The 21,373-nt window shown below is 48.1% G+C and overlaps 1 protein-coding gene across 1 annotated transcript in view; it reads left to right on the plus strand.

The window, feature by feature from the left end:
- Window positions 1-21,373, plus strand: part of LOC119395958 (RNA-binding protein Ro60-like) — a 43,726-nt gene that overhangs the window by 1,633 nt on the left and 20,720 nt on the right. Inside the window, 7 exon segments of the mRNA XM_037662988.2 lie at window positions 7,288-7,565; window positions 7,567-7,620; window positions 9,136-9,370; window positions 16,765-16,997; window positions 18,102-18,389; window positions 19,504-19,743; window positions 20,661-20,830. Of these exon segments, the coding sequence (XP_037518916.1) occupies window positions 7,299-7,565; window positions 7,567-7,620; window positions 9,136-9,370; window positions 16,765-16,997; window positions 18,102-18,389; window positions 19,504-19,743; window positions 20,661-20,830 (1,487 nt within the window). The 5' untranslated portion in view covers window positions 7,288-7,298.

The following is a 21,373-nucleotide window of genomic DNA, read 5'->3' on the forward strand; positions in this document are numbered from 1 at the left end:
AAGCAAGCTCATTGCGCATGCAGTCACTCTGACAGATAACAACCTCCCTTTCCTGACAAGGTCCTTCGTCTTTCGCTGTTTCCCTCCAATAATGTCGTACCAACTCGCCCAGCACCACTTTAGACCTACCGAACTTTCAAGCAGAAATTGCAAAAGAAAGATCTACGATAATTCTCGGGGTAGTTCTCTGCTGTTTGAGGCCAGGACGGGAGTATTGCGGACCAAGACTACCGAGCCAAATACGAAGGCACAGACACGTTATGTAGTGCGTGTGGAGAGGAGGAGGAAACGGCTGAACATTTGATAATGTTCTGTAAAGGGCTTCACCCTACAGTCCAAGATAATGGCGCGGAATATTTCAAAGCATTGGGGTTTAGGGACAGTGAAGGCAAAATAGACTTTAAACGAGTAGAAATAACCAGGAGGAGGCTAACCGATTGGTGGCTACAATCAAGGCACGAGTGAATTGCAATCCTTCACTACATAGTGATAGTACTTAACTTTATGGCTAGGTGGCGTGAGCCGCCGCCCGATCTAAAGGGCACAGCCGTATACATCCATCCATCCATCCTGGGCGCCATTTTTGCGGTTCTCGTGCAGCAGCCGACCCACGCTTGCTACTGTGTTTGCTGTGTGTACGCGCTAGGTGTTGTGTGGTGTTTCCTTGACTTCCGTGTACTCGCGTGTTTCATTAACGATAGTACGGCGTTGGAACTGTCCCCTACCACTGCGTGTTGCATGGACTTGTAAAAGTGCCAAAGCCGCAGGACGTTGTTGCGCGTCGAGCTGCGTCAATCGGCTATGGTGAACTGCGCTGTTTACGGTTGCTCCAACCGCACAAGAAACAGCCCCAAAGACGAGAACTTTCAACGGGTAGGGTTCTATGTCGTGCCGAAAGTTATATCAGGACAGTGTGCGAAGACAACGGAGCTGTCGTCAAAGCGGAGAGCTCTATGGCTGAGCAGAATTCGTCGCGAAGACCTGGAAGAATCGGTGACGCACTACCGCGTTTGCGGGGCTCATTTCATCACATGTGAGCGCGGCAGCAGCATAAAATGCATTTCCTCGGCGTTATATTTTACGTACAGCACTGCAGCATACGTTACATTTCAGGAAGACCAGCTTATTCGATGGACGAGGCCAATCCCGACTGGGCGCCGAGCCTCAATCTCGGCTACAAGTCCACAACGCACGCTAAAAGAAGCGCTAGCAACAGGTGCGAATTGTTCTTTTACGCCGTTAAGCGAGTGATTGTGAACTAATTTATTTCAGGTACGAGCGACTCAAGCAGCGGAGGCGCGCTAGTGCAGCCAATGTGTTGCAGTTAAAACAACGAGACGATGCAAAGAAGATGCAAAGTCCATCTCTGCCACTGGTCGGCATTCCAGATTGGCTGGATGCGGTGGCAGCCATGCATTCTGTCCATCCGTGCATGATCGACCATCCCGGCGTGTCACTGCTGCCTCCAAGTAAAAGAGCACTGCTCCAACGTGTGAGCACGCCTCGCCAAGGCCAGCCATGCACGTGCAGTGCGCGCACAGAACTTCACCATCAGGCTTGATTAGTAGCCACGGCAGCAGCGGCTTTTCTTTAAAACGCTTGTGAGTGGCGGACCTGCGCAGATAGTAAGAAAATCAGTGTTCAGCACGCGGCGATTAGATTTTTAGAGCACTACTACTTCAAGCCAGGGGAGCCGCGGGGGGGGGGGGGGTGCTGGAGCTGCCCCTAAATTTCTGCCTGCCCCCTCGAGCAAACATGGTCAAAACACAACGCATATGTTCCCTGCCCCCCTGAAGGAACTCGCTTGTCTTCGGTGCCCCCCTCCCTTAGCATCAAAATCCTGGCGCCGCCCCTGCTCCAAGCGCTAAAAACACGCGAAACACAGCGACAACTTGGCTGCCCATCTAGTGATAGCGGCAAGAAAGTGCGATGGGCTGGGCGCCACATCAGCGACTGATAGCAAGCTTTACCACCCGATCACTAACTTTACGGATACCTAGAACAAGCCGTTAAGTCGGGAACATGCGGTACAATATGTACAGCCTACCTCTGAAACGACGACGATGTTGCCATCACGAAGAGTTTTCACCCTTGGGGCTCCACGAGGCCGCTTGTGACATAATTGTGAGCCTCCAAGGATTTGTAGCTCTTAAGCTGCTCCCGCATCACGAAACTTGTCCCGTGAACAAGATAATCGTTGATATCCACACGGTCTACGCTGGGATAGCAGCCAACATCGTTCGTGAACTGGTCATCGGAAAGCGCCAAGGGGTCGTCGCTACCGCATTTTGCGACTTTGATGTGGTATCTCCTGCGCTCGGGATCAGACAGCGACTTGGCGTAGTTGCTGAACAGCATCTTTTCACTGCAGCAACATGGCGATCGCTTGCACAGCCAGGCAAATGACTAGATCCGTGCAACACGCAGTAGTAGGGGACAGTTCCAACGCCGTACTATCGTTAATGAAACACGCGAGTACACGGAAGGCAAGGAAACACCACACAACACCTAGCGCGCACACACAGCAAACACAGTAGCAAGCGTGGGTCGTCTGCTGCACGAGAACCGCAAAAATGGCGCCCAGCTCGGGGCACCGCAGCGCCACATTGCGGCTCAGTTTCAGTGCATACTCCCTATAATTTACCCTGTGGGGACGTTGTGAGCGCGATGAGAATGCCATTGTGACATATTCTAAAGGTTAATCTAAACTGAAATACAAAGCAACGAGCTTAACTTTGAAACTGAAAAATTGAAGCTAAGGTGACAGAAGCGTCCAAGCATGGTCTTTCACAGCAGGAGAGCATAAAGGCTGGCAGGTTTGCAGCCGTCTTTGCTGCATTTGTCGTGAATCATATTGATGGAATGATTGGATACTGTTGTACATACGGAATTACTGGGAATAACCATGGACTAAAATTGTCTCTGAAAACCCTAGTGTTATTGTCGTGCCATTGGAAACCCCACCACAATGCCTATTTCGCTGGGTATGAAGCACATTAAAGAACCGCTGGTCAAAATTAACTCCCACTACAATGTGCATATATTGTGGTTCTGGCCTGTAAAGCCCCAGAATTATTTTAAAAAATTTTTAATAGCCATATCAGAAGACCACAGCATGAAAAGTAACATGAAAATGAAAACAAAATTGTGCTCACTTAGCATTTCACGAAAGTATAAAAAGATTCTACTAGAAAAAACATGTCCACGTATACCACACAAAATATGGCATTTCTAATGAAGACAACCTGTTCTCTCGTATAATGTGACTAAATGAAAGTTAATTCAGTGAGTACACATTTAAGCTGCACATTTGTAATCGAATGTGTGAATATTGCTGTATGTAATATAATGTATTCTTTTTATTCTCATTAGAAAGCAATATATATGATTGTAAAAAGATATGCATTTTATTTCCTCTTGTAAGGCTACGGTTGTAGCACATTTCTCCCATAGTATTGTTGGTTGCCTCAATGTGTTCGAAGTCTATTCGCAGATCGAAGTTTTAAAAATGGGCAGGCCGAGGTGTTCGGACATACACAGGAGTGGTGCTTAGACGTTTCACAATACTGCAATCATATGGCGATGACAGCAATTATTGTGATGAACACAATGACAGGGTAACTTGACTGTTTGCCATCTTAGTATTTTCATTATTTTGTGGTGTAATAGGCTGTAACTAATTTATATATATTAGTGGAATTTGCCGTTTTCCTTAGCAACGCTATTAAGGGCCAATAAATATGACTTCTTTTATGTCATGCTCGTTCTTCTAATGCTCTGGTCGCAAGCCTCCTTCTGTTTGATCTTCACCATTGAACTCTTGAATTCCCGTTCACTTGAACTCCTTTTGTCATGCGAGCAATTTAGTGGCATATAACATATGGCATATAACAAACCTTTGTTCTACATAATGCCTGTGCTGTAATTTGACGTGGTGCTCCTTTCTTCTGGTGCTTAATTCTCAATATGCTCTAAGCATTATTCTTTTCTTCAAGTTATTCATACAATTCAAGAATATGAGCCAAGGATTTTTTTTTTTTATTGAAGGGCAGTCTCTTATGATCTGCCTGGTTGTGAACATGGGGGAATGTCAATTTGCTCAGCTATGTGCACTTATCTAAAAGGCTGTGCTAAACAAAAGCATCTTTTCAAGTGTTCTTTCTTATCGATGGCATGAAACATTTTGTTTCATGTTGGAACTCAGAAGGTGCCCTTTTAGTCTGGCCTGAGGAAACATTTAACTGATCCACCTTTTAGCATCTATGAAAGGTTAGTATGCTTACACTAAGCAAGTAGCCATTGCATTGCTTTCACCCTCAACCACCTCAAAGGCCTCTTGAATCCCATCTGCATGCTGCTACTACTGATACAAAACTTCATTGCACTCGGAAAAAGTGCTCTGGCATCTGAATATTTATGCAAGGCAAGCCTTGGTTAATTGTTATGTTTGATATGCTGGTAGCGCCTCTAATTGGCTGCCTCGAGGAATGTTATTGTCGCAACTTGCGCTATGCCCATTTCACATTCTCTTGACAGAGTAGTGGTACAAAAATTTGAACACATTGTGACTGTTACATCTGATTGCTATGAGTATATTAGGTGTCATCGTACAGTATCGGTCACAAATACAGCCTAAAACATATTTTAATTGTGTTTTAAAGTTCATGTAAGGGCAGATTCAAAAGGCCCCTAGTAATGTAATCATCAGTGTATGTCCTATTTGCAAACAATGTACATTACAAGTTTTGGTGAATCATCTCAGTGACGTTGGACATCATTGGCCAATGTGTCATTGGGAGACATTCCAGCCAGCGCACTTCTCAACGTCTTGTGCTGCCGGCACACTAAAAAAAATTTACTTTTTTTACTTGATGATTTGAACCTTTCATCTTGTAGTGATTTCGCCATATTTGCGAGATGTCAAGAGAGCCTTTCCTAGTGAAATACACAGTACTTCAAGTTGCCAGAAAAAGAAACATTAGCAGTACAACTGTGACTTATATCTTGCTGGGCACCTTTCACCCACTTTCCGTGTCTAGGTACAATGCACACATAATCGACGATCATTAATAATTGTTGGGGTTTAACGTCCAAAAGCCACGATATGATTGTGAGGAACACCATAGTAGAGGACTCCGGAAATTTGGACCATCTGGTGTTCTTTAACGTGCACCTAAATCTAGGTACGCGGGCCTCTAGCATTTCGCCTCCATCGAAATGTTGCCGCTGCGTCAATGCTCATTCCTGACCGAACTTGTCTCAGAGGAATTCCTTATCTGGACTGTTACGGGAAGTGAAGTGTAGCACAGGAAGGATGTTAAATGTACAAACTGGATGTGAATATAAGAAACAGGAAACAAAAACTATAAGTTACATGACTAGCTTGCAAATGATATGTCAGAAGTTAGGTGCAGTCGCATTGGATCTGCTGCTTTGTTGTATTTTTTTTTAAGTGTGACTTATTTGCTTAGACAGAAGCAGCAACGGTCAGCGAAACCTAAAGAGGTTGAGAAAGAAAGCTTCACTTTGTAAAATAGTTCATGGTCAATCTGGACAAAAATGTAGGAACAATAAACGCCACCTTCTGTAGGAACGAAAATGCCCTTAAGGATTGAAGAGATTGTAGGTGAGATTTTCTTGGTAGTACATTACTGGCTGAGAAAAATTCTAGGAAGTACATGTTACGTACAACACAGGGGTATAGTTGAGATTTTATACCTTGGGGGAGGGGGGGGGGCGACCCTCCTATAGGTATGTATGTGTGTTTGCATGTGCAACTGCAAAATTTGGGGGGGGGGGGGGATTTGAACAACCCAACTCTGGCTACGCCTATGGTATACCAATACGCTCGTTAACCTTCTGCCATATGACAGAGACTTCATTCAAATTGGACCATCATTTGTCTAATTTACACACTTCTGCATTTTACATGTATTTAAATGAGCAGCATTTGGAGTTGGCTCCAAGATAGCGCTTTATCCTCAGCTGTATGTAAGCTTGATTATTTGATTGCCAAGCATTGCTTTATTTTACTGCAATGCACATGACCACTTTATTGAAGACAATACCACATATCACTGAAAATTCTCTGTGCCATGCTCTGTCAAAGCAGTGATGAGCAGAGAGTTTATTTTTTATTGTAATGTCTGTGACTATTACTTAGTTTATGTGTGTGCACTGAGCCGATGCTTTGATTGCTTTTGTTATGAAGTGTGGCATAAATTGCTACTTGCTAAGTCAAGATGTGGTTGCTGTAATTATAAGCACTCACTGGAGAATGCCAAGGGGGATGATGCTACAACTTTTACTTTCTCTCGGCAGAGTATGCAGTGCCTTAATTATGCAGCCTCAATTTATTTATTCATAGTTTGTCATAACAAATGGTTGGAGATATGGAAATAATTCCATTTCCAACCACTTAACAATGATTAATGTGTTGAATTTCCTTAAATAGAGTCTGCAGTCCCTTACAATAAAAGATTATGCAACTTTGAAACATTTATTGAGTTTTCTCATAAATGGGGAATGAAGGAAATAAAATTGCTTCAACTTTTTAAAAATTGAATAAGCATACTGACCAACTGTACAGCTTGCACCAGAAAAGACTGGCTTGGGGTCAATTTTTCGTGCGATAGCGCTAAAGAGCTCGTTTCGCAGAAATTGAATCAGTGTTGTCTATAAGCGAAAAATTGCAAAAAATGCAAATAATAAAAGTCATGGCTCTGAGCCATAATCGAACCCAGGTCTTCTGCGTTGCAAGCATGTGTGCTTGCCTACCAGTGCTTGAAACTGTTTCGGAAAAAAAAAAACTATGCAGGTGTTGTGTAATGCAAGGAGCCGTGTTAACAGCTGTAAAATCGAGTGGCAGAAGCATAAAATTGCACCAGGTGTCCCGCCATCTGAATTGCACAATGAGTGGGTGGTTTAAAGGCCCACCCATTACAAAGCGCTCTCGCATAATTAATCATCATCAACCGCATCAACAAAGTGTGCAGATGAATAAGTGCACGTAGTGCCTTACGGACATAGTGGGTACTTTGCTAATCTGCAAAAATGAAAAGTTATGGTGTAGTGGGCACTTCGCAACTGCACTTGCAGTAAGCATTCTGGGATAGTCTAAAATGGTGAAAAGTTATTTTCTTCGTGATACGGTTGAGGTGTCCTTGAAGAAGCGAAGCGAGGCTAGCGAATGGGAGACGATGCGAACAGGGCCCGATTACGCTGTCGCGTTCTACTCTTGAAGGCGAAGCTCAAGCATCCTTGCAAGTCTTTCACTGTCACATGCAGGTCTCCTCGCAATGGGCGGCAGTGTCGACGACAGCCTGCTTCGGCTACGGCGCTTCCTGCGCACGGGCCTCGAGGGCAGTCGCTACCAGGCCGGCGGGGTGGGTGCAGCCGGTGCCAAGTTTTCGAGCGAGTCCGCGCCGACACTGCACGCGCTGGTTGAGGGGACGATGGCAGCCGTGGTGTTGCAGGAACTCCTCCGACTGGTCGACAACACCGACGAGAACTCTCCGCGGCAGGCAGCGTGCCCAGAAGCCATAGCGTATGCACTGGCACTCTGTCGCGGCCTCGGACCATCGACCCACCAAGGCAGCTGCTTACACTGCTTTTCCACAGGCAAGTGTGCTCTGCACAGTAGAGCATAAATGTTGAGCTAGTTGCTGTGACGTGATAACTGGAGAATAATTAAAGGGGCCCTGCAACACTTATTGAACGTATTCAGAAAAGCCTATAGGTTAATGAACTTAAAACTGAGGCTTTCTTGCCAGTTTATCCCGAAAGATGAAGGAGCAAATGTCTCACGTAGTTGTAGTGAAGATGTAAAACACTAGACGCATACATAAGTTGCCTGCGAAAATGCTTGGATTGTGCAAATATTCTAAACATCCAAAAAACAACGTGGATATTATCCTGTGCAATCTGGTGCTGAATATTCGTCATTCACAAATGCAAGTATTATTTTAGTAGTTTTCGAATACTTTGCATGGTTAGCTGCCCTTGATCGAATGCAAAACCGAAGCAAGTGCAGTAAAATTTGCAATCGCCATATTGGACACAACGAGTGAAAATTTGCATAGAGCATGATATACCATTCGAGGGGTTGTACTTTTGCAGCAAAACCACAGCTAAGTGGCTATGACTTTGGTCATGGTTTCAATCCTGGCCGCGGTAACCACGCACCAATGGATGGTCGGAAAAATAGGCTTTGGGTGTACTTTAAAGCCTCGAAGGTCAACACTAATTCACAGTTACCTACTGTGTTGCGTCCCATATAATCAGATTTCAGTTTTGGCACCAAGAAAAGCCAAAACATAATTACCTTTCTTCCTTTTTTTTTTGGTGCAGCAACTCTTGTGTTTTCTTGGAAATAAATCAGTGTAATCTTGGGGCACAAACTATGGGAATGGTCGATTGCAACAAGATCAGACATTACAATGGAACAATCTGCAGAGACATTACAACTAGAGAAGAAGTGTTATCTCGGCCCTGTCATCATTGCAGTCAGTGCGCATTCCCATTTCATTAGCCCAGAGGTTTGTGACCAGGGCAGCAGGAAAAGCGTGTATCCAGATGCTGACACCTATGGTGAGCTATCGAATAACCATCAATGCAGCCCTCGCACATTGCCAAAACACATTGTCAACATCAGCAATTGTAAATCTGGTGGTCTTTGCAGGAGGTTTCATTAGACATAGTGAACGCTGGGAGGTAAAGAATTAAACGTGGGATTTGGTACTCAGCAACAGAACCTGCCACTGAGGTGAGGTCACCGAAGGTGCAGGAGCCACACAGGCCGTAGTCGTGCACTTGTTACTCAGCCTGTACGTACTGCAACTTACCCCATATGGGAAACAATTGGGTGCTGAGCACATCTTTGTCGAAATCAAGGAGAAATTAACAGACTGGATTCCAAGAGAAGGTGAGCGTGCGACGGGGAGGCAGGAAGCTTGGTGGGCAGATGAGATTAAGAAGTTTGCGGGGATAATGTGGCTGCAGCAAGCACAGGACCGAGTTGATTGGCGAAACATCGGAGAGGCCTTTGCCCTGCAGTGTGCGTGGTCATGCCGATGATGATGAACTGTACTGCCGTGTCCGGGCCGGTCACTGACCGCCACTTTGTCCGTCCCGCAGATCTGTAAGTGCCCTGCGCAGCTTTTTGCGGTCACCCGCTATCTAGAGGAGGTGAGCGAGGGAACGGGCTGGGGCCGTGCTCACCGGCGAGCCGTGTCCCGGTGGTACACGGCTACGGAGGGCAGTGGAGCCCGGCAGCTGGCGGCGCAGACGACGCGTGTGGTGCGGCGACACCGGTGGACGCACGCCGATCTGCTGCGGCTTGCGCACGTCAGGCCACCGCAGCACCGGCCAGGTACGCAGCTGGCCTTTCTTTCTGGTCTTTTTACGACGCCTCCCTGGGCCTCTTCGCAAAGTTTTCATAAAAGAGTACTACAACAATGACTATTTCTGACCAAAGTCAACTTGTCTCAAGTAGACACCTCTTTAAGCTAGGCTCCAACCAGAAGTATTATAGCCCAGAAGTGAGTAAACGATGGCAAGGTGTATGACAGGGCTGTTTGGTATTCCACGATTGCATTAACAGCGTGGAAGGGACACAAGAACAAGGGACCAACGAGGACTAGTGCCGACTTTCAGCTAACTTATGCTACAGGAAACGTGAAAAAAAGAAAAGATATCACACACATGATCACACCAAAAGCCTGTCTGGGTGTTGTCTATGAGGTGCTTAGCAGGGAAGGTGAACTTAAAATAGGAAGTGCAAACAGGCAACAGACCCTATCTGGTGTAGCAGGAGTATAATATTGTCACGTGGTCATGACGTCGATGAAGACAGCAGTCGGCGTGTTCAAGATGTAACTGTTTATTTGGCCGAACTTGTGGCCGGGAAATGAAAACTCGAACTACTGCAATACACGCTGTACACTGATAGCGGCGAACAGGGCGTCGGCCATCGATAAAGTGCTCATGGCTGGGACGCACCGTCTTTTATACATCACGCATCGAACTTTCCAGTCTTATCACTGGTGGTCGCGCAAGCTCTAGAATAATCTAGACTATATGCGTCCTGCGCGCAATCTTAACAAAGCGATCTACTACAATCGCGAAGCTTCTCGATCGCTGCGGCGCGGTCAGCGTCGAGCGTTGATAACTGTCTTTGCAGGTCAAACCCGAATACATCAAAATAAAACAAGAAGCGGGCGTGGCATTGCCCCCATTTGAAAAAGCATTGTCCTGATGCTTGCGACATAACATAGAAGGGGGAAAAAAAAGTGCATACACAAATAAATTACAATATCAAAGGAAAAAGTAGAGTCCCCAGGTTCGCTAACGTGCAAAAAACTGCTTAAGGCGCATAAAATTGAAGACTTCAGGTCGTGCGCTGCGTCGCTGGGAGTTCGTAATGCCGTCTGGGATGACCTCTTAGTCAAGGGTGCCAAGTCGTCGAAGCACCTTGTATGGCCCGAAGTATTGCCGAAGAAGTTTTTCACTGAGCCCACATCGGCGTATCGGCGTCCAGACCCACACACAGTCACCGGGTCGGTACTCCATGTGGCGTCGTCGAAGATTATAGTGACGGCTGTCGGCCCTCTGCTTGTTCTTGATGCGCAGGTGGGCGAGCTGTCGAGCTTCTTCGGCGCGTTGCAAATAAGTGGCGACGTCAAGATCGTCTTCGTCGGTAGCGGTTGTTAGCATTGCGTCGAGCGTCATTACTAGGCTCCTTCCGTAGACCAGCTTGTACGGCGTTGTTTGCGTCGTTTCTTGCATGGCCGTGTTGTATGCGAAGGTCACATATGGAAGGATGGCATCCCACGTCTTGTGTTCAACGTCGACGTACATGGCCAGCATGTCGGCGATGGTCTTGTTTAGCTGCTCGGTGAGGCCATTGGTCTGTGGGTGGTGCACTGTGGTCCGGCGGTGGCTTGTTTGGCTGTATCTCAGTATTGCCTGAGTTAGGTCAGCAGTAAACGCCGTACCTCTTTCGGTGATGAGGACCTCTGGGGCACCATGACGCAGGATGTTGTTCTCAACGAAGAACTTCGCTACCTCGGCGGCAGTGCCCTTGCCTTGGCGTAGTGGGTGAGGCAGTCGGTAGCTACGACAATCCATTTGTTTCCGGTATTGGACGTCGGGAACGGCCCCAGAACAGCATAGACCATTTATAACGTAACCGCCTATAGTGCGGGACTGGATATAATGCGGTTTTTTGTGACCACCAGTTCACCTCCCATTGAGTTCAATGTGCTAGCGTACCGCTTAGTATGCGGGCGCGCGCGACGACAGACCGGGTACAGTGCGGTTTCTCTTAAGAGCGCACCCCGATGCACATTCTACAAAAAGAAAAACAAAGCGATGGAACTCGCCGCCAACACCTCTGAAGGTGGGCAAAAAGGCAATCGTGGTAGCTGTGCAGGATTGCGGTGACAAGGTAGCGGACGACGATACCGATGAGGAGGACCGCACACCAGAACTTTCATCCAGGAATGCTCTGGATTATGTCAGTAAACTTAAGTTGTTCTGCACGCAGAACTTGAGCGAGAAAGCTCTCCAGCATATCATTGCCGTTGAAGACGAAATGGTGCACAATGCTGTGAAGGCTCAGCACCAGACAAGTATCACGGCATTTTTCCATTGAAAAATAAATTTTTGTTTGTTTGGTGTGCATTCCCATGCCTTATTGCATGTTGCCTTGTCAAAGACTTATTAAAGGTGAGTTTACAATAGTACCGGCATATGAATAAGCCTTTGAAATGACGTTTTGGTTATAATGCAGTACCGCTTATAATGCGGATTTTCCCGGCTCCCGCGACCTACGTTATAAGCGGTCTATGCTGTAAGTCTATCCCGATTTGCTGGAACGGCCATTGAGGTGGCTCGATAAGCTGCAGAAGTCCGGCTGGCCTAGTCGGCGGTGTCTTGCGTCGCTGACATTCCCGGCAGGTCTTTACATAACGAGTGACGTCGGCGGCAAGGCGAGGCCAGTAGTACTTTTCCTGTATGCGTGCGAGTGTGCGAGAAACACCCAGGTGTCCACACGTCGGGTCGTCGTGCAGAGCCTGGAGGACCTCCGGTCGCAATGTCGAGGGCACCATGAGAAGGCAATCGGCTCGAAGCGGCGAGAAGTTCTTCTTTAGGAGGACAACGTTGCGCAAGAAAAACGATGTCAGTCGCCGCGTCAGTACCTTCAGAACAACGGTGGTCCTGCCCTCGAGGTACTCCACAAGGCCCCTGATTTCTGGGTCCGCTCGCTGTCGTTCGGCGAAGTTGTCGGCACTTATGGTTCCCAAGAAGCAGTCATCCTCCTGGCCATCCTGCGTTGGTGGGTCGACAGGGGCTCGAAACAGGGAGTCAGCATCGGAGTGTTTTCTTCCGGACTTGTAAACGACGGTAATGTCGAATTCTTGAAGTCGTAGGCTCCACCGTGCAAGGCGACCTGAAGGGTCCTTCAAGTTAGCTAGCCAACACAAGGCATGGTGGTCGCTCACAACTTTGAAGGGTTGGCTGTAGAGGTAGGGGTGAAACTTCGATGTAGCCTAGATGATGGCCAGGCACTCCTTTTTTGTTGTGGAATAGTTGATTTCTGCATTTGATAGCGACCGGCTAGCATAACTGATGACCCTCTCCAGTCCATCAGTCTTCTGCCCAAGGACGGCACCGAGTCCTACGCTGCTTGCGTCAGTGTGGATTTCCGTATCAGCGTATTCGTCGAAATGCGCTAATATCGGAAGCATCTGAAGGCGTCGTTTTCAGCTCTTGAAATGCTTCGATTTGCGCCGTTTCCCACTTGAATGGCACGTCTGTCTTCATGAGGTGCGTTAGCGGCTCGGCTATTCATGAAAATTTCTTGACGAAGCGTCTGTAGTAGGCGCACAAGCCAAGAAAACTGCGTACGACCTTCTTGTCGGTGGGTGGCAGGAAGGCAGTCATGGCAGCTGTTTTCCGCGGGTCCGGGCGAGCACCATCCTTGTTGATCACGTGACCCAAAAACAAGAGCTCCTTGTACGCGATGCAATATTAATGACAACTAACAGACAATAATGCCAAAGAAAGTATAGGAGATGTTATTGGTTGTAATTAGGAAAAAGTGTGAAGAAAGTAAAGTGGACGAAAAGATAACTTGCCGCCGGCAGGGACCAGTCCCTTCTTCGTGACTTTGTTCAGGTGGCAATAAACGACGCAGAAATGTGGAGTCCCATCCTTCCTCTTCACTAGCACCACCGGGGATGCCCACGGACTCTTCGACGGCTGGATGATGTCGTCGCGTAGCATTTCGTTGACCTGTTTCTTAACGGCCTCACGTTCTCGCGTCGAAACTCGGTACGGGCTCTGACGGATTGGTCGGGCACCTTGTTCTGTTACGATGCGATGTTTCGCAACTGGAGTCTGTCGAATTCTTGACGACAACGAGAAGCAGTCCTTGAATTGCAGGAGCAGGGCTTTAAGCTGGTCTTGCTTGTGCTTCATGAGGCTCGGGTTCACGTCAAAATCTGTTTGGAGACCTCGATCCTGCGTAGCAGGTTCGGTAGCATCGAAGAGGGCGAGATCATTGCTGGCGTCCACAAATTCATCGATGTAGGCGACCGTACCAATGCTGAGGTGCCTATATTCGTGGCTGAAGTTTGTCAGCACTACCTTTGCTTTGCCATCGCGCAGCTTGGCTATGCCTCTTGCGACGCAAATCTGACGGCTCAGAGGCAGGTTCTGATCGCCCTCAACGAGGCCTTCCAGATCTGCTGATTTCTGAGTGCCGACGGAAATGATGACGCTGGAGCGAGAGGAAATGGTGACCTGGTCTTGCAGCACATGCAAGGCGCACTTCCCTGGCGGCGTGTACCGTGGTAGTGCTTTTTCTGTGGATAGTGTTATCGACTTGGACCTAAGATCGATGACTGCACCATGAAGTCCATACCAAGGATGACATCTCTCGAGCAATGCTGCAGGACTACGAAGTTCGCGGGATAAATCCAATTGTTAATGGTGACTCTCGCTGTGCAGGTTCCCTCTGGCGTTACTAGATGACCTCCAGCTGTCCGGATTTTGGGCCCTTCCCAGGCTGTCCTAACTTTCTTCAGCTTCGCGGCGAACGGTCCACTGGTGACAGAATAGTCGGCTCCGGTGTCGACGAGAGCTGTGACGCTGTGGCCATCGATAAGAATGTAAAGGTCGCTAGTTCGTCGTCTCGCGTTACAGTTAGGTCGTGGCTTCGGGTGACGGCTACGTCGGTTTGTTCCGCTGCCTCCCCGTTCAGTCTTCAGGTCTCCTTCGGTCTGCGAGGTTTCGTCGTCAGGGGGCTATCTGGTTCACGTCGTGTCCTGAAGGTTTTGTCATGGCGTCGTTGTCGGCGGCGGAGAATCTTCGGTATTTCATCGTACGGCAACCGCACCTCCATCGGTTGCTGCCCTTAGTTTTCCGGATACGAGCTAGGTGACTGGCCCCGAGTTGGGCCGGTGTATGGTTGGCGTTGGGGAGAGACGTAGCGGCCTGGTGACGGCGAACGGGAAGGTTGTCGGGGTGTCCACTGCGCTCCTGCGAGGTAGTCGGCGATGACGCGTGGTCCTTCACCCCACTGTGGACGCGGCGCGTCAATGGCAAACCCACGCGATCCCATCTGTCGGTACTGGCACCGGCGGTAGGTGTGGCCAGCTTCTCCGCAATGGTAGCAGAGTGGGCGGTGGTCGGGGACGCGCCAAACATCGGTCTTCCTGGGCGTGTATCGCTGGCCGGATGGCGGGCGGTATGACGTTGGTGGTGGCAGCAGGATTGCGGCGGTGCAGCCTCTTGACGTCGGTGGTGAGGGGGCGCATTACGGTGGGCTGCGGCTGCGTAGCTCATAGCTTGTGGCTCAGGCTGCGCTGGTTCGGGTGCTCCCAGAAATTGCTGGTTTTCCTGGCATACGACGTGGGCAATCGGGTCCACTTGAGGCTGGGAGGAGGGCAACAATTTACATAGCTCCTCCCGCACGATGGTTCTGATGGTATCACGCAGGTCATCAGATTGCAGTGCCTGAACCTCGCCATAGGTCGTCGTAGGAATGTGGCGGTTGTACTGTCTCAAACGCATTTCCAGCATCTTCTACATCGCTGCTGCTTCCGTCAGGAATTCCCGGACGGTTTTGGGTGGGTTACGCATCAGCCCAGCGAAGAGTTCTTGCTTGACTCTTCGCATGAGGAAGCGGACTTTCTTCTCCTTGAGCATGTCGGGGTCAGCGTGGCGGAACAGTCGGTTCATTTCACCACGTTTTCGTTCGGGTGTTGCGCCCATGTCTCCAACAAGGTCCCAGGTATGGAGTGCGCACTCCCGATTCTCGTACCAGGTCTTTGCTGTATCTTCCAGGTAAAAGTACACGTGGTGCAGGTTGTCGTCGGAGTTCCAGTTGTTAAATGTCGAGACCCTTTCAAACGTCTCCAGCCAGGTCTTGGGATCTTCACATGGTGAACCACAGAATGTCGGCGGCTCCTTGGGCGGCTGCATCACTATCGCTGCCGGGGATACTGCGGCCGTCATTGTGCTTGTTGCCTTCGTCACCGTAGCTATTGGCTTGTCTGGCAGGGGTCCGTAATGGGGGGGGTAGTCCTTTCAGTCTGCAGCTGGCTCGACTGTCGCTGATGGTGTCGATGTCTTCTTCGCGACGTGGGCTGGGTTCACGACTTGACGGGGGCACCCGGTACATGAACGAGCAGCACCTCCACCAGATCTCCCGTGGCCGTGACGTCGACGAGGACAGCAGTCGGCGTGTTCAAGATGAAACTCTAGGCCGAACTTGCAGCCAGGAAATAAAAACTCAAACTACAGCAATACACGCTGTACACTTATAGCGGCGAACAGGGCGTCGGCCGTTGATAAACTGCTCATGGCTGGGACCGTCTTTTATACATGACGTATCGAACTTTCCAGTCTTATCACTGGTGGTCGCGCAAGCTCTGGAATAATCTAGACTATTCGCGTCCTGCACACCATCTTAACAAAGCGATCTACTACAATCGCAAAGCTTCTCGAACACTGCATCGCGGTCAGCGTCGAGCATTGATAACCGTCCTTGCTGGTCAAACCCGAATACATCAAAATAAAACAAGAAGCGGGCGTGGCGATATGACCTACAAGTCGCGTAACAGAACCAGTAAGTGTAGTCAGTAGAGAGGTTGTCTTCCTTTTGCATCAAGCTTGGCCATATCCTTGGTAGCTTACATTACTGGTACACTCGTGTTCCGGAGAGCATGGTCTCGTTGCCTTTTGACAAGCAATAGAAAAGGAATGGGGGCTCTCAGTCCATCAGTTTGTCAGTGGATTGCCTTCCGTTTTCACAACCTAGGGCTCGTCTCATGCCACTGTGTCAGTGTGTTGTTGTGAGCTCAATCTTCCAAATAGGGAGTTTGTTAAACAAGTCCCTTGCATAACTATATCTGCAAAGTTCTTAGTGAGAGTGATGCAGATGCCGAATAAAAGTCAGCATCTTTGGTGATAGATGGCGTCTTTCTAAAGGGCTAGTCCAGCAATGTTTTGCATTGTGTTGGGAAAAGCGTTTAGAATGTTATACTTTCAAAGCCAGCTCGGTTAATTTGAAGACGCCCGACGCTGTGATCACCGCTATCAGTGTACAGCGTGTATTGCTTGCGCTTTGACTCTTCATTTCCTAGGCACAAGTTTCGTCTTTAACAGCCTGAGTGCAGTCTTCTTCATCGTAACAGACACGTGACATCTTGTGTTCTCTGCCATTCATGGATGTTCTCTGCCGTTGCATGGTGGTAGGTGTCGCCGTGGTGCTCCGCTACCTGGCGCGCGGCCTTCCAGCTGCTGCCAAGATGGTGGAAGAGAAGGAAGCGGAAGGAGGCAGCGTTGAGGAGGCTTGGGAGGCCCTGGCCTATCTGCAGGCAGTGCACGAGGTGCGGCACACCAAGGATGAGCAAGTGGCCGCACGCCTCTTGGAGGAGCACCAGCTTGCCCTTGAGCACGTGCCCTCACACCTTCTGCGCTCCAAGGAGGTACGCAGGCATGACATCTTTCGTAACACCTTTAGTGCTGTTGCATTGGAACTTTAATTGAACGAATACTAAATGACATCTTCTATTCAATGCAGCGCTTTCTTTCCATTTCCTGGTGCATATTCATGGAGTTCATGCATTGAAAAACTGTAAACTAACAAACTTGCACAGCTTGCACTGAGTTGTGCAAGGCTGGGGCACAGCATAGCTGGTCGGCACTTGGCTGGTCCTGGCTTGGCTAGGCACACGTGCATTCACACGCCGATGCATGAAGTGTTCACATGATCACGTTGTAAATCGCGAATATTGGCTAGGTATCGATCGGGTTCGATTGGGTATTGCTTGCTTAGCAATCACAGCATGGGGAAGTAGCTTAGCTTAATTAATTAAAATCTTTTCTGTCTCTGTTTCTTTGTTTATTTTTCTCGCTCTATCTTTTTCTTACTCTTTCTTCCCTTTCTCTCTCTCTCTCTCTCTCTCTCTATATATATATATATATATATTTCTCGATTCCTCTTTCCTTCTATCTCTCTCTCTCTATTTCTTTTGTTCTCTTTCTTCCTTTGTTTCTCTTTCTGTCTTGATCTATTTTTTCTGTCTCTTTTTGTGTCCTTTTCTTTCTATCTCTTTCTCTCTCTGGCTATTTCTTTCTCTCTCACTGTGCTCGTTCTCCGGCCCATCCGGGTTATTGCATCCCACGCCGGAAAAATTGGCACAACAGGAGAGCGCACCGGGCACACATGTTCGGGAAGCGAAGCAGAAGATGAGGAGAGCATGCGCCGACATGATGATGATTGTTTCTTGTCTACATTACGAAACGGAGAAACCATGGGCATAGAAGCTCTGCTGTAAGAGCAAATTCACATATGGGGAAGTTATAACACGCGTATATGCGAGGATTCCTCTTACGTGACAGACATTAATTCAAAAAATAAACTGAATATAGAAGCCTGGCCCTAATTTTTTTCTTCTATAGTGATTAACCTTCTTCTGCAAAGGGAGCAAAGATGATGTTCCTGAAGAACGCTTTTAGATTGGTTTGGTTCAGTCTGTCTGTAATGATGCGAAGGGTGTCTGCATTGTACTTTCCATTGCCTGTGCCAGGTGTGGCTGTGTCTTGTACGCCGTTTGCCCCTGGACGAATTGGTGGCACACGTGCCACGACTGTCGAGGGGAGGTCTGCTTGCGAGAGGTCCCCTGGTGGGGGCATTACGAGAGCGTTTACGGTCGGCGTCCGAGCAGAGCCCTCCCCGGCTGGGACCTCTGGAGACGTACGCCCTCAAGCGCAGCCTGGAGGCCGGACGTCCGAAGCACCACCATCACCACCACCACCGCTCGTCGTCGCACCAGCTGGACGATGTTGTGGCAGCATTGCATGAGCACTCGTTCAAGGTGAGTGTCACGGGGTCAAAGGTGCAGTGCTGTGCACTGAGGAGAGCAAAAGATATTTAGGAGAAAGCGTGATAGGTGTAACATTAAGAAACAAGAAGATAGTAAAGTGGGTCAGTGTACAAACACGTGTTGAGGATATCTTAGTAGAAGTCGAGAAGTCGAGAAGTGGGTCGTGTTGTGTCGTCATGCACTCTACAATGCTAGACCTGGCTTCTTTGACACTCGCTAGCAAACTTCTGCTCTTCAGTGCTGTGCTTTTCATCTCTAAAGGATTCGCCACTGTCAGCCACGACACCTATTCTACCTTAGTCATCCTTGCTGATCGTCTGCGAACTCGGCACAGAGATGATAATCTCATCGAAGAAAATAATAATAATAATTGTTAGGGTTTAACGTCCCAAAGCCACGATATGATTATGAGAGACGCTGTAGTGGAGGGCTCCGGAAATTTTGACCACCCGGGCTTCTTTACCGTGCACCTAAATCCAAGCACATGGAACTCAAGCATTTTCGCCTCCATTGAAAATGCGGCCACCACAGCCGGGATTCGATCCTGCTACCTTCGGGTCAGCAGTCAAGCGCCATAACCACTAGACCACTGTGGCGGATCATCGAAGAAAATAGCATGCCCCTTCCATGGATCATGGGATCAACAACCTGCGCATCATTAGCGTTTCAATGCCCTCTGAGATGACTTTTCAGTGATTTGCTACCCTGAAAGTGGGCTTCACCCTCATGCTGAGTTAAGGGATGATGAAATAGTCCATGAAGTGATTGTATTTTCATATGACTGCGATATTTAACATGAAGAGCGAACACCTGCGTGAGCTCAGAGTTGATGCAAGCATTGACGATGCTGTCATCGGCGAATGGCATCAGTGGATGGCCACACTGGATGGCATTTGCCTTCGGGTCGTCTTAGACAAATGCATGAGGGACCCAGTGTATTTTGTTTATTTTTTTCTCTTTAGGCCAAACTTTTAAAAACTGCCCACTATGCCCTCCCCTTCTCCCCTGCCTTTTTTATCATTTCTGCAGAATATTTTTCAATTTTGGCATACCCCACAGTTTAGCGTAGATGCGGTTACTGCAGCAGGGATTCTTTCTGACGCAGGCAGTGTCGCCAACGGGGAAGCGCTACCTGGTGGCAGTGGACGTCCGGGGCCCCATGACCCACGGGCGCACGCGTGGTCTCGATGGACTGACGCCCGCGGAGGTGTCGGCGCTGATGCTGCAAGCACTGGTGCGCACGGGGGATGCAGTCACCGCAGTGGCCTTCTCCGCGAGGGGCCTGACACCGCTTGATGTGGATGGCCAGATGAGTCTGGCCGACATAAGCCGCCGCATGCGGGAGGTAGGCAAGAGAAATTTGAATGGACTATAGGCTGTATTGAAGTGGGAGTAGTAGTTCAGTTTTCTGTAGGAGTGAAAGTTGGGTGAGTTGGTGATAGATCATCTTAACGTGTGAAGCAGCGCACGGAAACAAGACGTGAGATCACAACTACAATCGCTTGTTCGTTTTATGTCTTGTTTCTTTATGTTGCTTCACACGTTAATGTGTTCAGTTTTTTGTAAAAACAAACCTAGATGCCGTTATCATTGGACTACCTTGTGAATGATGGGTAATTCATGTATTATTTTTCTTATATTTGAGCTCCTGGTTCCAAATGTCCTTCTTGTATTACTTATTAAGCTTTTTCTCTAAATTGTTGAGAAATCATAGTTTCCTAAGTGTGTCACAGGAAAGAGTAATCTACCAGTGATGACAGGCTACTTCAAAAAAAAAAAATACAGAAGTAATTGTCTATTGTTTCTTCGTTGGAACTTTTGAATACTTCGACTAAATCTTGCAGTATTGCGGGGTTGAATTGACATGACAATTGTATCAAAGTAAATTATTTGAAATCATGCCAATTACCACTACTTATTCTCAGCTTTAGAGAGAGTTTGGGCTTAATGTAAAATACTGACAACTACCGTATTTACTCGAATCTAAGCCGATGTTTTTTTTTGAACAAACAATGTGCGAAAGTGGGGGGGTCGGCTTAGATTCGAGTACCATGATTAAGTTTTTGTTTTTTTCTGGCCTTGCGAATTTGGGGGTTGGCCTACAATCGAGGGCGGCCTAGATTCGAGTAAATACGGTAGTAGATGTCATGTCAGTACACATCAAATGAATAATCCTGCATATTTGAAGCAGCTGCCTTCCATCTCTCATTCTGCCAAGCATGATAAAAAAAGATAGCAATAATCTCTGGCTGGCACTCGCAGACACCCATGGGTGCGGTGGATGTGTCGCTTCCACTACGCTGGGCCCGCGAGCAGAAGCACCTCTTTGATCTGGTGCTGGTGTGCACCGACAACCAGACCCAGAGCTGGTCCATCCATCCTGCCCAGGCCCTGAAGGAGTACCGGGAAAGCTGCAGCTTACCAGATACCAGGTGAACAGTCATTACAAGCTACAGCTTCGTAGTCGGGAAAGGGAAGCTGACAACCACCCGATTTTAGCACGAAGCCACAAGGAAATCCACGCGGATTTCTCAAAGAAAGCTTCTTAGTTGCCAAAAAAGTTCGTCCTAAAAAGTTCGTTCGGAGAAATCTGTACAGATTTCCTTGTGGCTTCGTGCTACAAACAAGTGGTTGTCAATTTGCCTCTCTTAACCCTTCTGGCTCCTCGCAGAATTCTGCACAACTGATTTGTAATAATTTGTACATGTGCTTCAAGTTGTCAATGAATTCGCCCCCATGCAGCCAATTGCTCGCATCCTGGTTACTCTTAAAAAAGGGAATATAGGGCGGACCGGAATATAGGTCGACTCTCCCCGCTTCTAACTAGTGAAAAATCAAGAAAAAAAATGACGTGGAACGCCCAAAGTATCAGAAGGTGCTTTTACCATGAAACAAACAAAATTTCAAATGGTGCACAGTGAAAATGGCATTTATTTGCACGTGTTTTTCACGTAAGTTCACCTTGGCAGAAAGCC

The sequence above is a fragment of the Rhipicephalus sanguineus genome, chromosome 6, assembly GCF_013339695.2.
Source record: "Rhipicephalus sanguineus isolate Rsan-2018 chromosome 6, BIME_Rsan_1.4, whole genome shotgun sequence".
In the NCBI taxonomy this organism is placed as follows: Eukaryota; Metazoa; Arthropoda; class Arachnida; order Ixodida; family Ixodidae; genus Rhipicephalus; species Rhipicephalus sanguineus.